Here is an 11,914-nt window from a genome sequence, read left to right on the forward strand (position 1 = left end):
CGAACTATTCTAGTTTAGTCGCTCCCATGAGGTAGAGGCTATTAGTAGATTGGCAATGTGGCTCATTGACTTCAGGGACCATTCCAATACTAAGTTAAAGTCAACATACATCAAGGTTCCTCAAAGACGAACAAAAATCAGATGCTAGCAGGTATAAAATGATAACATGGCTCTTTTGGTGCCTACTAATCCAGTACCTATCTACTAGCTATTCTTGTGCGTCCTAATCATCTCGGGAATCATATATAGATAAAAAAAAATTTGGCACATTTATATGCCCATTCATTTTCCTCCTTTCCAGCCAGAAATGAAACAAAATGGCCACTCATTATACCACCACGGCTTCTCATTCTCCAATAGCGTATAATCACAGAACGCCTCGCAAAATTGTCCCACAGAATGATACAGCTCCCGACTCCAGATAATTGAACACTGGTAAGTCAAAGGAAAAGGAAAGTAATATATGGAATCAAACATCAGCAGCCCAAATACAGGCTCATCGTCCTTCAAGAGCGGCAAGCTGAGCAGCTAGCTCTCTATTTCCCAGCAGTATTTCCTCTAGCCACTCCGCCGTCATTGTCAGCATAGTGCTTTTGCTGAAGCCACCGCCTTTTAGCCCGGGAACAAGGTCACACAGATCGTCGAAACCTTCTTTTATCAGGGTTCGACGCTTCTGCTCGCTTCGAATATGGTTTTCTCGCTTTTGCTCTTCCGATAAGTTTTCTCTTGCCGGCTTGACTCCATTCACGTTTGACTTCCGCCGCTTACCGCCTGTGCTAGCGTCCAAAGGAGGTGATGAGACGGACCCATTTCGTTCTCCCTTTGCTTTCCTTCGCTTTGCTGCAGCGGACTTGATCCCGTTGGCACTTTCATTATCGTCATCGTCTCCAGTGTCCTTCTTGATTTTGCTCTTTCGCCTCTTACGAGGAGGTGCACCGTCATCACCTGGCTTCTCTCTTGTTTCTGATGTATCTCGATGCATGCCTAACGCAAACGTAGACTGGCTATTTGTTGGACTGCTTGGACGGGTTGTCGCGGCGCTTTGGCTGGGTTCCAGGCACTCGAGGCACTTGAGCTGTTCTTGCTGCATCGTCTCGACCGTTTCTTTGTTCGCTTCGGGTGTGTAACCCTGTCCGAGGTTAAAGTTGGAATCAGATCCCCATTGGTAATCTACAGAGATAGGTCGAGAAGCGGAATTTTGGCGTCCCTTTGAACCCCACATCCATTCTGTGAAAGTATTGTCCACTTCGGATTGCACCATGCCTCTCCGGCTCTCTTCCCTGAACTCTTCAAGGGGTTGGTGGCGGAGGTGACCAACTGGAGGGCCAAGAGATCGCCGTGAAGCAGATGGGTCGTTATTTTTGTGGGCTCCGCGTAACCCAGGTCCGTTTTGCATCAAGGTGGCGGCGGCGTTCAAGACATCATCAGAGGGGTGTTGTTGGTAAGAAGTTGGTTGAGAAGGATGAGGATGGGAGTGAGGGTGAGGATGAGGCGGCGGTGGTGGCGGTGGTGGTGGCATAAGGTGTGATCCAGACGTAGATCCATGCGTGTTATGTGAATCGATCGAGAAGTCTAAATGCGATTCGTGGCCGAGAGGCGTCGCCGGCTGAGAGCCATATGAAGTTGCTGTCCCCATAAGCTGTGGAGGCAGGTCGAACAAGGCATGATAATTCAGGCCTTCGCCGAAAGAAGGCATATTGTACTGATTCGCGGTCATGTCGTCGAAAAAATCATTCAAGAACTTGCTATCAGTTTCGCTAAGCAAGGGGGCCCCAGGCGCAGGTTCGGGGGCATCAAAGATGGGCTCTTGGGTGCCATCGACGGAATCTACAAGAGCTAGGGTCAGTCTTGAAAAACGACACATGACATGTACGCCGTATAAAAGGTGGAGAGGGGGCATCTTACATCCGAAGGGCATTTGGAAGGGATCAGAATCGGGCTGCGACGAACCCATCCTGCTGGGAGGCTGCCGCACGGCGAGCATGGATGCGCCTTAAGAATATGGTGGAGATTGTGCGGCCGAGGCGAGCCCGTGGTGGTTTGCGAAAGGCGGCTGTAAGAATAGGCGCTGCAGCTCTGCCCGGGCTCATGAACTGTAGGCAGTGGTGGCTGTAGGGCGCACGCGATCTTAGTTCGAGAAGCACATGAAAGAAGCTGGGGACAAAATCCGGGGTAATGGAAGAGGAAAACGGGGGGATCGAGGTTTAAACGCTGAAGAACATGAGGTGAGGCCGAGTTACAAGTGGAGCCGTGGTTTTCCAGCAGGGTCACGGTTTCGGTGCCTTTTGGCGGAAGCGCAGTGCCGCTAAGAGAATTGGCAGTGGGGAGGGGGGGAGTGTCTGTTTGGCGCCGCCTGGGAGAGACTAATGCGGCACAGGAGAGGGAAGAAGAAGATTATGAGAATAAGAGGAAAAGTCGCAAATCGAGGGTGGGAAAGGGGAGGGAAGAGGAAAAGCTGCGGCAAGCGTTTGGCACGAGAGCAGGTTGAGGCGTCAGTCACTCCACTAACAGGCGACCCCACGAGGACATGAATTAGTTATGTACGAGAGCCGTGCTGTGCTCAGCTGCCCTGTAAGCAGGCAAAGGCAAGCAATATAGCTGCAGCGTGGCACCGAATAGCGGAGCCCTCGGGACGGGAGCGAGCTGCCAATTAGACGGGCAGGTCTGGCATTAATTGGAGCTCGAGCTTGAATTCAAATAACCTACAACGCCAGCCCGAGTACGGCGGTCGTTTGTAGGGCCGTACAGAGTCGTATTGTTCAATAGTCGAGCTGCTCCACGCGCGTTCATGCAACACCGGCGGTGCAGGTGGGTGCCAATCAATAACGCTTTTGGGCTGTGCGTCAATGTCGCTGGTATGAAGGAATTTCGGTATTGTCCCGTACCACGCCGTCATTAGAGATGCTGTCCAGCCAGAAAAAAAAACTTCAGCCACCCTGTCCCGTCAAGGCCCGCTTCAAGTCACCTGGTGGGTTTTCAGAAGGGGTATGGAGTGGCTCTAGCGCAGTCTGCAGCTCCAGCAGTGTTCCATGCCTGCCGTATCTGCTATCGAAATACCGGCCAAGCCTGTGTACCGCTGTATCGAGGCTTGGCAGTGGAGGGGCGGTGGTATGTACCGGATATATTGGCCTTGCCTCTGATTCGCAGATCCCGCTGGTACTCGGTACACTCTGTGCTGCACTCTTTGGCTGATGGAGCCGGCCGTGGTCGAAATGGCAGCTTTTAGCGGCATCCTTCAAAGCGAGCATCACATGCCATTTGTTCCATCTCATTCTCGGCACCCCTCAAAACCAAGCAATCGAAGATGATGAAGAGAATAGGATTAGATGACGGAACACCGAGATGCATCTGGGAACTAACGTGGAAATGCTCCGTACGGAGCACCGGAGAGATGCACGTACCCTTCCAGGGCTCCAGAGCTAGGATGCTTGCTCTTAACCTGCTTAAATTGGACATTGGCCGTAGAAATCCGGTGTTGCATTTTGGAGTGGTTGTGCATCGGCTGTCGTCTTTGAAATGATTTGAATGAACAATGGCTCCCGCGCCCTGAGCTATCTTCCATTCGTCGACGCAGCAAAATTAGAAAGGGGTCCCCCACGCATGCCGCTCAATGATCACCATTATGCCGAAGAGATGGTTACACCATCGACTTCTATCAATTATCAGTTTCCCTTTTTGATGGGGCGTCGTTTTCAATTTACCATCTGCAATGCCAGCAGGATTGCCAGCACGGAGCACTTGGCCGCATCTGTCTCTCGCTCGGCCGAGACCGCGAAACAGTCCTAGCTATCACTGCCACATCCCAGGTTATGCTATGTGGCTCGTAACCCCCTGGTTGTTCGATCTAGAAAAAAAAGAAAAACAGAAGTTCCTGGCCCCCGTTGTCTGTGCTGGGCGTTCGGTGGAGCTCGGGTTCGTGACCTGTCGCCTTGTGGGAGTTTTAGTTCCATCTTCAGAGCTGGCTCTCGGGCTGAATGAGGCGTCGCATGCCCCTTGATTGCCCAGCAGTAGGTACTACATACCACCAGGTACTAGCACTATCCTTGCGCATTGTATCTACAGAGTAGCAACGGGTGAATAAGAATAGTAGCATTATTAATTTGAAGAAATAATGAAATGATAGTCTAGTATGCACTTGAGAAATAGTACCTACTAGTACTACTAGCAGTAACACCTAGGCCTATTATACAAGGCAAACGCACAGAGCCGCAACGCATCCGGAAGCTGTTGGATCTACTGCCGAGGCTCCGGATTTGATTTACACACTAACACTCCATATCCTAGCACATCTCCATAGATCAACTGCTTAAAAAAAAAGTTCCCTTTATTTAGACGTTCAACGCCAAAGTCCAAACCAAAATAGTACCGCCAATTAACAGTTCCTGTACTATTTCCAAGCCTCTTTTTATGCTGACCCTGACGAGGGACCCACGAGGGGGCAATTGGCTGGTGTTTCTTCTTCAGCCTTGACTGCGTCTCCCCCTTTAAGCTTCCTCGCCCCTACGCCACAGCGCTGTGGTACGCATCGCACCGACATCATCGCGCAGAAAGGAGGTCGCGTCACACTATCGCCGAAAAGCCGCGGCATCTCTCTGGGCTGCTGCCAGCGAATACTTGCAGGCATCCCCCGAGATACCCAAAGCGAGCGGCGCGCTACATCTTTTTTGCTCTTGATTTCGTTCTTGTTTTTTTTTTCTCATCCCGACTCCGTTGGGCGCTGCTCTGGGATCCCTGCAGTCACGCAGCTGAACTCTATTCCGTCAAATCTTGTTTCTCAGCTGCGAGGCCGGGGCTGGATATCGCCGGGACGCCCATTGTCTCTGCCCGATATCATAGCGCTGCTCTCCTAAACCTTCCAATTCAGTCAGGCCATTGACCTTGGAGATGCAGCCCTCTGTGGCAGCCCTGCGAGCCGCCCAGTCCAAGGGGCCGCTGAGCTTCCAGTCCCTGCCCGCACCATTGCGGCCATTGGTCCGGGCCTATCTCCTGGGCTATGCCTCTGCCGTGGCGCCTCGCCTGTTGACGCTGATCCTTCAGTTCATCTCCAAGAAGCGCAAGAGCGCGAAGAAATATCTATCCGCCGATAAAGATGAGCGGTCCTTTAAGGATTCTGCCTTTCGAATCTTGCGCACCGGCCTAGATCCACGACGATTCCCTACGTTCTGTGCCGCCTTAGTAGGAGGTTCTACATTGCTACAGGTAAGAAGATGATGGGAGTTGGAGTGAGACGCTCGGCAGCTTGACATGAGACATGGCTTGCAGGTTGATCTTCCTGAATGAGCTTCCACCTGCCCGTATTATGGCAAATTATGGGCTTGTAGTTCCATGTTTGTAATAGTCTGGGCTCAGTTGTGGCCCGTTTCAGCTAGTACACTATTCGATAGCGGTTTCAATTGTGACATACAATGCGCTGACGATTATTTGTAATATTGATATAGGAACCTCTGCTCAAGATCATCAGCCGCGTTGCCACCCAGCTTGGTGCGGCGTCACAACTCAGGTAAGTCTCCGGATATAGATTGCACGACCTAACCTTGCCATATTGTGCAACGTCTTCACACCCAAACAAAGACGACTATATTGGCCGAAGCTGACAGGTGGTTTGACAGACTAGCACGATGGCTGGCTACTTTCATATCGGGATGGCTCAGCCTCCAGCTTCTACAGTCTAAGCGGACACGCCCTTCATTGGCAGACGCGGGTTTGGCATCGGCACAGCAAGGTCTGGCCGAGGCTGCTCCCAACGGTTATGGCGGTCGAACGCTTGACCTCACTCTCTTTGCTGTCACTCGCGCTGCCGATGTCCTTGTTGGCGAGCTGTGGTCCCAGCACCGCTCTCGCCGCAAGGCTACGGAAAAGTGGACGGTGGTTAGTAGCCTCTCTTCACTGTGCTCCTTTCTCGAGCTAATTGCCTAGATTGAGCAAATCATTTCCCGCCTCATGGACCCGGCCGTGTTTGCTGCCTCTTCAGGCCTCATCATGTGGGCGTGGTTCTACTCACCAGACAGCCTGCCTCGCAGCTACAACAAGTGGATCACATCTGCTGCCTCTGTCGATCTACGACTCATCGAAGCTCTACGGCGATGCAGAAACGGGGAGCTCATCTACGGCAAGGAAACTGGCCAGGCGCCACTGCTGACGTCCGTGTGCGAAGACTACGGCCTACCAACAAAATGGGGTGACCCCGTTACAGAAATCCCTTTCCCCTGCGACCTCGTCCATATGGGGTGTGGTCCATCATGCGAATATCATGCTATAAGCCGCTTCCTTCGTTCTTGGAAATGGTCTATGCTCACCTACCTGCCCCTTGCCCTAGCCCTTCAACTGCGGAATCCCAAACGGATCGACCTGATGAAAGCCATCACCGGCTCTACCCGATCATCCACTTTTCTTGCAACCTTCATCACCCTCTTTTACTACGGCGTGTGCCTAGGCCGCACCCGCCTCGGTCCCCGCATCCTCGGCAAAGATATACCTTCCCGCCAGTGGATCGATGGAGGTCTCTGCGTCGGTACCGGATGCTACCTCTGTGGATGGAGCGTCTTCATCGAGACTGCGGGCAGAAGGAAAGACATGGCCTTGTTTGTGGCCCCAAGGGCGCTGGCGACGTTGGTCCCGCGTCGGTATCCCCTAGAGAAGCAATGGAGGGAGAAGTTAATATTTGCGGCGAGCACGGCAGTTGTATTCACATGTGCTCTGGAGAACCCGAAAAGAGTTAGAGGCGTAATGGGAGGATTGTTGAATATGGTATTAAGGAAATAAAGAGCAAGAAATTAAATGGTAGAGGAGTGTATGGGGGTTTATGATACCGGACAACTGAGATGCGCGCATGATTTTCTTTTTATTTTAGCCCATCTCTTTTTATTTTATTTACGTTTAGACGAGATGCACAAGCAAACTCTTTGCTAATGACTTGAATGGATAATGTTAATTTTCTATTTTTGTATTATAATGAAATTGGTAGTCCAAATCTTCCTTTCCTGCGAATGATCCATTCCCGTAAACGATGCTTCATAAAAACTGTTGTGCTACCATTCATCCCAACCACCAAGAGACAACCCCGAGCACAAAAATGCACGTCAGAATATCCGTCCTCACAGTAGTAAAGATCTGAATGTAACGCTGCCCAATCCCAATATACCCCCGATAAGGCTGCGGCAAGTAGGAAATAGCCGTCGCGACAAAACCCGTAGCATTAGTACTCTTCTTATCGAGGAACATCCTCGTCGATAACAGCAAGACTTCAGCGGTGGCAAACGTCCAGAAGAACAAGTTCTTGCGCCTCTCCACCTCGTCATCAACCTCTTGGTCGTAAGCCAGGGCCATGCTCTCGCGCTCGAACTTGCTGCCGGTGAACTTTGTGGTCAGGATGAAGAAGAGACCCATGCCAATGGCAACGAGGGCGTGAACGAGGCGCCAGAGAGTTACGGATGAGGATTTGGGAAGCTCGACGGGGGCCTGCTGCTGTGGCATGTGCATGTTGCCGAAAGGGTTGGAGGCTCCGTCAGCGCCGCCAAAGCCCGGGATCGCGCCCGAGGACATCATTTGCGACATCATCTTCATGATGGGATCGTCTTCCATGCCTGGAGGTAGGCTCAGACCTGTTGAATCGCCGCCGGTAGGGCCGGCTTGTTCGGGGCGATCAAGGCCGAGCATCATCTGGCGCAGCTGGGCCTCAGAGAGCGACGGCTCGGGGCTGGGAGAGAAGACGCCATCGATCGGTTTGCGGGACGTCTTCTTAGGGGCGAAGAAGTGCTCCGAGATGTCGACCTCGGCGGGATCGTGGTGTTCGCTAGCTGCTGGTGCGGTTGAGGAGGCATCCGGAGCAGATGGGGTTGTAGTTCCCGAGTCTATCACGACGGACACCATCCATCAGCACATTGTACGAAGATGGAAAAAAAAAAAAAAAAAAAAAGAGAAAAGCACAGCATTCAAAGGTCACAAACCTCCAGTAACACGGCCGCCTACGCCGGTGATTTTTTCCAATCTCGCAGACCCTCCAGCCTTGATTTTTGCTTCTCTGCGCTCCTTGCGCAGCCGCGCCTGCTCTGCAGCTCGCTGGGCGGCAGCATCCGCATCGTTGGTGGTAGCCGTGTCTGCCATGTTTGCGCGGACTGGGGAATTGTGCGGAAGCTTCAGTCAAGCTGTGATGTCGGTGAAAAAAAAAGTCGGAATGGCAAAGAAGGTGGCCTCAAAAGGTGGACAGCAAATGACAGCACACACGAGACCCCACGTCAGTACATGCATGTATGCACCTGATACCTGTTCTAGATGGACCTATGGAGGGGCGCGGCTTTGGTGGACACGGAATATAGGTATTGTTAGCGCATGCTAGCTCTGGGAGCATTTCAACTTCCACTCGGTGCTGCACATCTTTAATTTGACGGCAGCAGCTGATTGAGTCTCGCAGTATAGGTAATTATATTAGCTTTAGAGCACATATGATGGGTTGTGAATAGCACAGGCGTCTAGATCATGCAGCTAGGTACACATATAGTTAACTATAGGTACCTATACTCGCACATGAGCCTCCTTAGAACATGCATCACCCCCAGCCCAAAATCTTTAAGGGGATACTTACGATCCTTGCGAAGGCTTCGACATCAAATATGTAGTAAAATTAGATAAATATAGTGGTATATTTGATGTGGAAGCTTATCATTACTTGGCATTCTGTGAGCTTTCTTCTCGCATGATAACGATTCGATAGCCTTGTTGAGAGAGGTTCAAGTGCCACGACATGTTCGTAGATGAATGAATACTTATACTGCTAGATGGCATGAACAGCCAGAGACTTTTGACGTATTCGTATGAGAAATCTAATGAATAAATCCAATTTTGCAAATTGGCGATTCTGAAAGATTACAGAGATTGATGTAACAAGCTTTGGCTTCTTAGCCACATTGAAACAGGATTAGCAGTGAGTGTGATTAATGCATGGGGGGAATATATCGCAAGGGCAAAGTACCCAGTCTCATGTCACTGAATATAACCAGTAACTATACCTGCTTAGGCACCTATTTAGATGAAAAGAAAATTGTTCTAGCGATGCTTGTGATACCTTAAAACAAACCCATCTTGCCATCCCGAAGGCAAATGATTAGGCTCAGGTTCGACGTCCCAGAGACCGATTGTATGAAGAATCTTTCTACTGACGCCCACCTCCTCGGCAAGGTAGGTGGTTGTCTCTTTCCAGCGTGTAATATCTTGTTGCTCTTTGAATCTTCGCTCATCAGGATGTCTACTTTGGCTAAGGGTTTCAATGGCACGCCCCGTCCCAACCTTGTCAACCATGGTCTTGAGGCCCTCCTCTTGCCCCCAGAACGCTGCAGCGGCCAATGCACTTCCATATTCACCATATTCTAACATGGCTATAGGATTCGCACCAGCTTCGAGCAGTAAGTGCTGCATCATTCTACAATCTCCTTGGGTCACCCAATCTTGTGTCAAGGATGCCTCAAGCGGGCTACCGTATTTGCCAGCTCTCATAGGCATGTTTGGATCTGCGCCGTGACTGAGGAGCAGTTGAACTACTTCTACGCGCTTCCCGGGAACTCTATCCAGAGCGACTGCTGCGACAAGAGCACTCCCGTACTTGCCATTGTGCACAGCAGCATTCACATTGGCCCCGGCCATGAGCAAGATTCGAACCGATTCGATGTTGCCCCAGGCCGCTGCTGCGATCAGGACGTTACCGTGTTCATGACCACTGTCATTCTCCCTCTCCAGGCCCACGAACTTTCGATCCACCAGCCATTGCAGTATATCGGGCCGTCTCCGCGCCGCGATCTGTGCAGGAGTATTGTAACCCCGTGTATCTTCGCGCCTCGCAAAATTAACATCCAAGTTTGCCTCCCTCACAAGAAACTTCATCGTGCCAAATTCACCGTCCTCAATCAAACGTTCTACTGCATGGTTGAATCTGTCCTCCTTCAGATGCATCAAGTCGATCATACGTCTGCAGATTGGCATGCAGCGGCTTCGAGCCGCGAACATGACTATGTTGTTGTTATTGAAGCCGCCTTTGAGGGCTGCCTCCTCTGTGATTTTGCCAGGCTGCTCCCACCAGTCGCGCAAGGTGTAGTAAAATCCATATTTGCACATGGCAAATATGGCTGTCTTATAGGAGACGCTCTTGTTGGTGTCCCGGGCCCAATTTCGAAAATTGGCACTGCTTTCACCTGGCGACCCAAGGAACCGCTTCAGAGCCGCTGCGAGATCCGGATCTACCTCTTGATCTGCCTCTTGCTCCCTGGATCCTAGCCATTTGTCATATCGCCAAACGTGCTTGTGCCAGCAATATCGAGCGTACCACTCCAAAAACCGACCGTTGTCCGATGGGGGGTTGTCAAGGGAGTTGAGACAGAGCTTTGATACAAATACGTCGCATTCCCATATATTAATCCAGCCTCTTTTCTCAAAATACTCAGCCACGGAGGCATGTGGCAGCATCCATACTCGGTCTTCATCAATAGTTAAGAGGTCTTGGCATAATGATAGGATTTGCTGTTGCGTCTGCTCTTCATTCCGCACTAACATAGAGCCTTGCATCTCGTACCGAATGGCTTCCAAAAGGTCCTCTAACCAAAGTGGCTTAAAAGAACACAGCACCCACATAATAGCTCGCTTGGCTAACTCAACATCAAACCTATCATGTTCTTTGACGATATTTTCCCAAAGTTGATCATATGCAGCCATTAAATCAACAGGCAAGTTACAAGCCCAGTTATAAATTGCTTTATCTGTAATAAGCCTTTTAAGACTCATCACCTGTAAGTAAACCCATCGAAACCTGTAGTTAGTTAGGATGTCAGAACTAAATGTCTATGCAAGCAGCAATTAAATAGTGCCTTTAAAAACAACCTACATTCCGCAGTTCTGTGCTGCAAACACATTCGTGATTTTGTTTTGGATGGTTCGGCTTCGCTCTTGAAAGAACTTGGTAGTATAGAGTTTCTCTTCCAAGAATCTCTCAATATCTTCCCGCTGATTGCTAGCATCCACTGTGATAATTGCCTCGTCCGCAAAAGCTTCCAAATACTCTCGATCAGGTCGGCTAGATATGAAAATCTTAAGGGGGTTTTTGGATTTTTCCATTAGCGCACTAAGAACAGTACCTACATTATAATCAGTGATATTTGTCTCGTCTAACGCATCAAGGACAATAGTTGTCTTTGAAAACAAATTAAAGGATTCTAAAAGTAAATCCTCGCAGTCCTTGTAGTTGAAGTATCTGTTCTCCCTTACCGCTGTCTCATATCTTTGTATGAGGTTATATTGGATGACGCCGGATTTATCAAAAGCCTTGCTAGCTAACTGACGAACAAAGCTTTTTAAAATAATAAGCGGCTCCTGCATTGATGATCCAGACCGGTTGCAGTAAAAAAATGCAAATCCTTCATTATGTTGCGGCGATGACTCAATTGTCTGTTTTATGTGATCAATCGTTTTAGATGTGAGATATGTTTTGCCGGAGCCAACTAGATTGCTTTATTATTAGATCAACTACTAGTACCTTTGTATGCGTAGGACGAAAGGGGCGAACTCACTGGTACCCTTAAGACATAATACAGCTGAAAAAGGTGTTCCTTGCCACGCATGGAACTCCTTCCTGGCTAATAGCCAGTCTCCTGTGTTGTTTATTCTTTTTTCTGCAACAGTAGCGTGACTTTGTCCAATCATCTCCTGGCTTATAAAATCTAATAATTGTTTGAGTTTATTTCCCTCTAATTTCGCCAGAAGACTGGCTACTCCTTTCTCAATATGGGGAAGTGGTGAAGATAGTTGATATAATTGTGTCTCTAAATCTTTTATTTGCGTATTTAGAAGCGACGATGATATTGCAGATCGTGAGACTTCGCAGGCATGAATTTCTCGATCAAGCTTCTTTTCTTTCTCAAATAGGTCTTTGATA

At 49.7% G+C, this 11,914-nt stretch overlaps 4 protein-coding genes across 4 annotated transcripts; 1 reads left to right on the top strand and 3 right to left on the bottom strand.

Annotated features, from left to right (window-relative positions):
* Window positions 1-165: 165 nt before the first annotated feature.
* Window positions 166-2,531, bottom strand: TrAFT101_001957 (uncharacterized protein). Its single transcript, XM_024899574.2, has 2 exons — window positions 1,906-2,531; window positions 166-1,827 (listed from the first exon to the last, which is right to left on the bottom strand). Exons 1-2 carry the CDS (start codon window positions 1,982-1,984, stop codon window positions 497-499), a joined length of 1,410 nt encoding a protein of 469 aa, XP_024763076.2. The 5' UTR covers window positions 1,985-2,531; the 3' UTR covers window positions 166-496.
* A 1,739-nt stretch (window positions 2,532-4,270) lies between these two features.
* On the top strand, window positions 4,271-6,987 carry TrAFT101_001958 (uncharacterized protein). Its single transcript, XM_024905228.2, has 4 exons — window positions 4,271-5,199; window positions 5,439-5,500; window positions 5,610-5,868; window positions 5,917-6,987. The coding sequence occupies exons 1-4, from the start codon at window positions 4,885-4,887 to the stop codon at window positions 6,760-6,762; spliced, it is 1,482 nt and encodes a 493-aa protein (XP_024763077.1). The 5' UTR covers window positions 4,271-4,884; the 3' UTR covers window positions 6,763-6,987.
* TrAFT101_001959 (uncharacterized protein) lies at window positions 6,786-8,175 on the bottom strand. The gene is made up of 2 exons (XM_024909630.2): window positions 7,947-8,175; window positions 6,786-7,850 (listed from the first exon to the last, which is right to left on the bottom strand). The coding sequence occupies exons 1-2, from the start codon at window positions 8,101-8,103 to the stop codon at window positions 7,036-7,038; spliced, it is 972 nt and encodes a 323-aa protein (XP_024763078.2). The 5' UTR covers window positions 8,104-8,175; the 3' UTR covers window positions 6,786-7,035.
* Window positions 8,176-9,042: 867 nt separating this feature from the next.
* On the bottom strand, window positions 9,043-11,097 carry TrAFT101_001960 (uncharacterized protein; the record flags this gene model as incomplete). The annotated part of the gene is made up of 2 exons (XM_024907812.2): window positions 9,043-10,792; window positions 10,868-11,097. 2 exons carry the CDS (start codon window positions 11,095-11,097, stop codon window positions 9,043-9,045), a joined length of 1,980 nt encoding a protein of 659 aa, XP_024763079.2.
* Between the last annotated feature and the right edge of the window lie 817 nt (window positions 11,098-11,914).

This window comes from Trichoderma asperellum, chromosome 1 (genome assembly GCF_020647865.1).
Source record: "Trichoderma asperellum chromosome 1, complete sequence".
Lineage (NCBI taxonomy): Eukaryota > Fungi > Ascomycota > Sordariomycetes > Hypocreales > Hypocreaceae > Trichoderma > Trichoderma asperellum.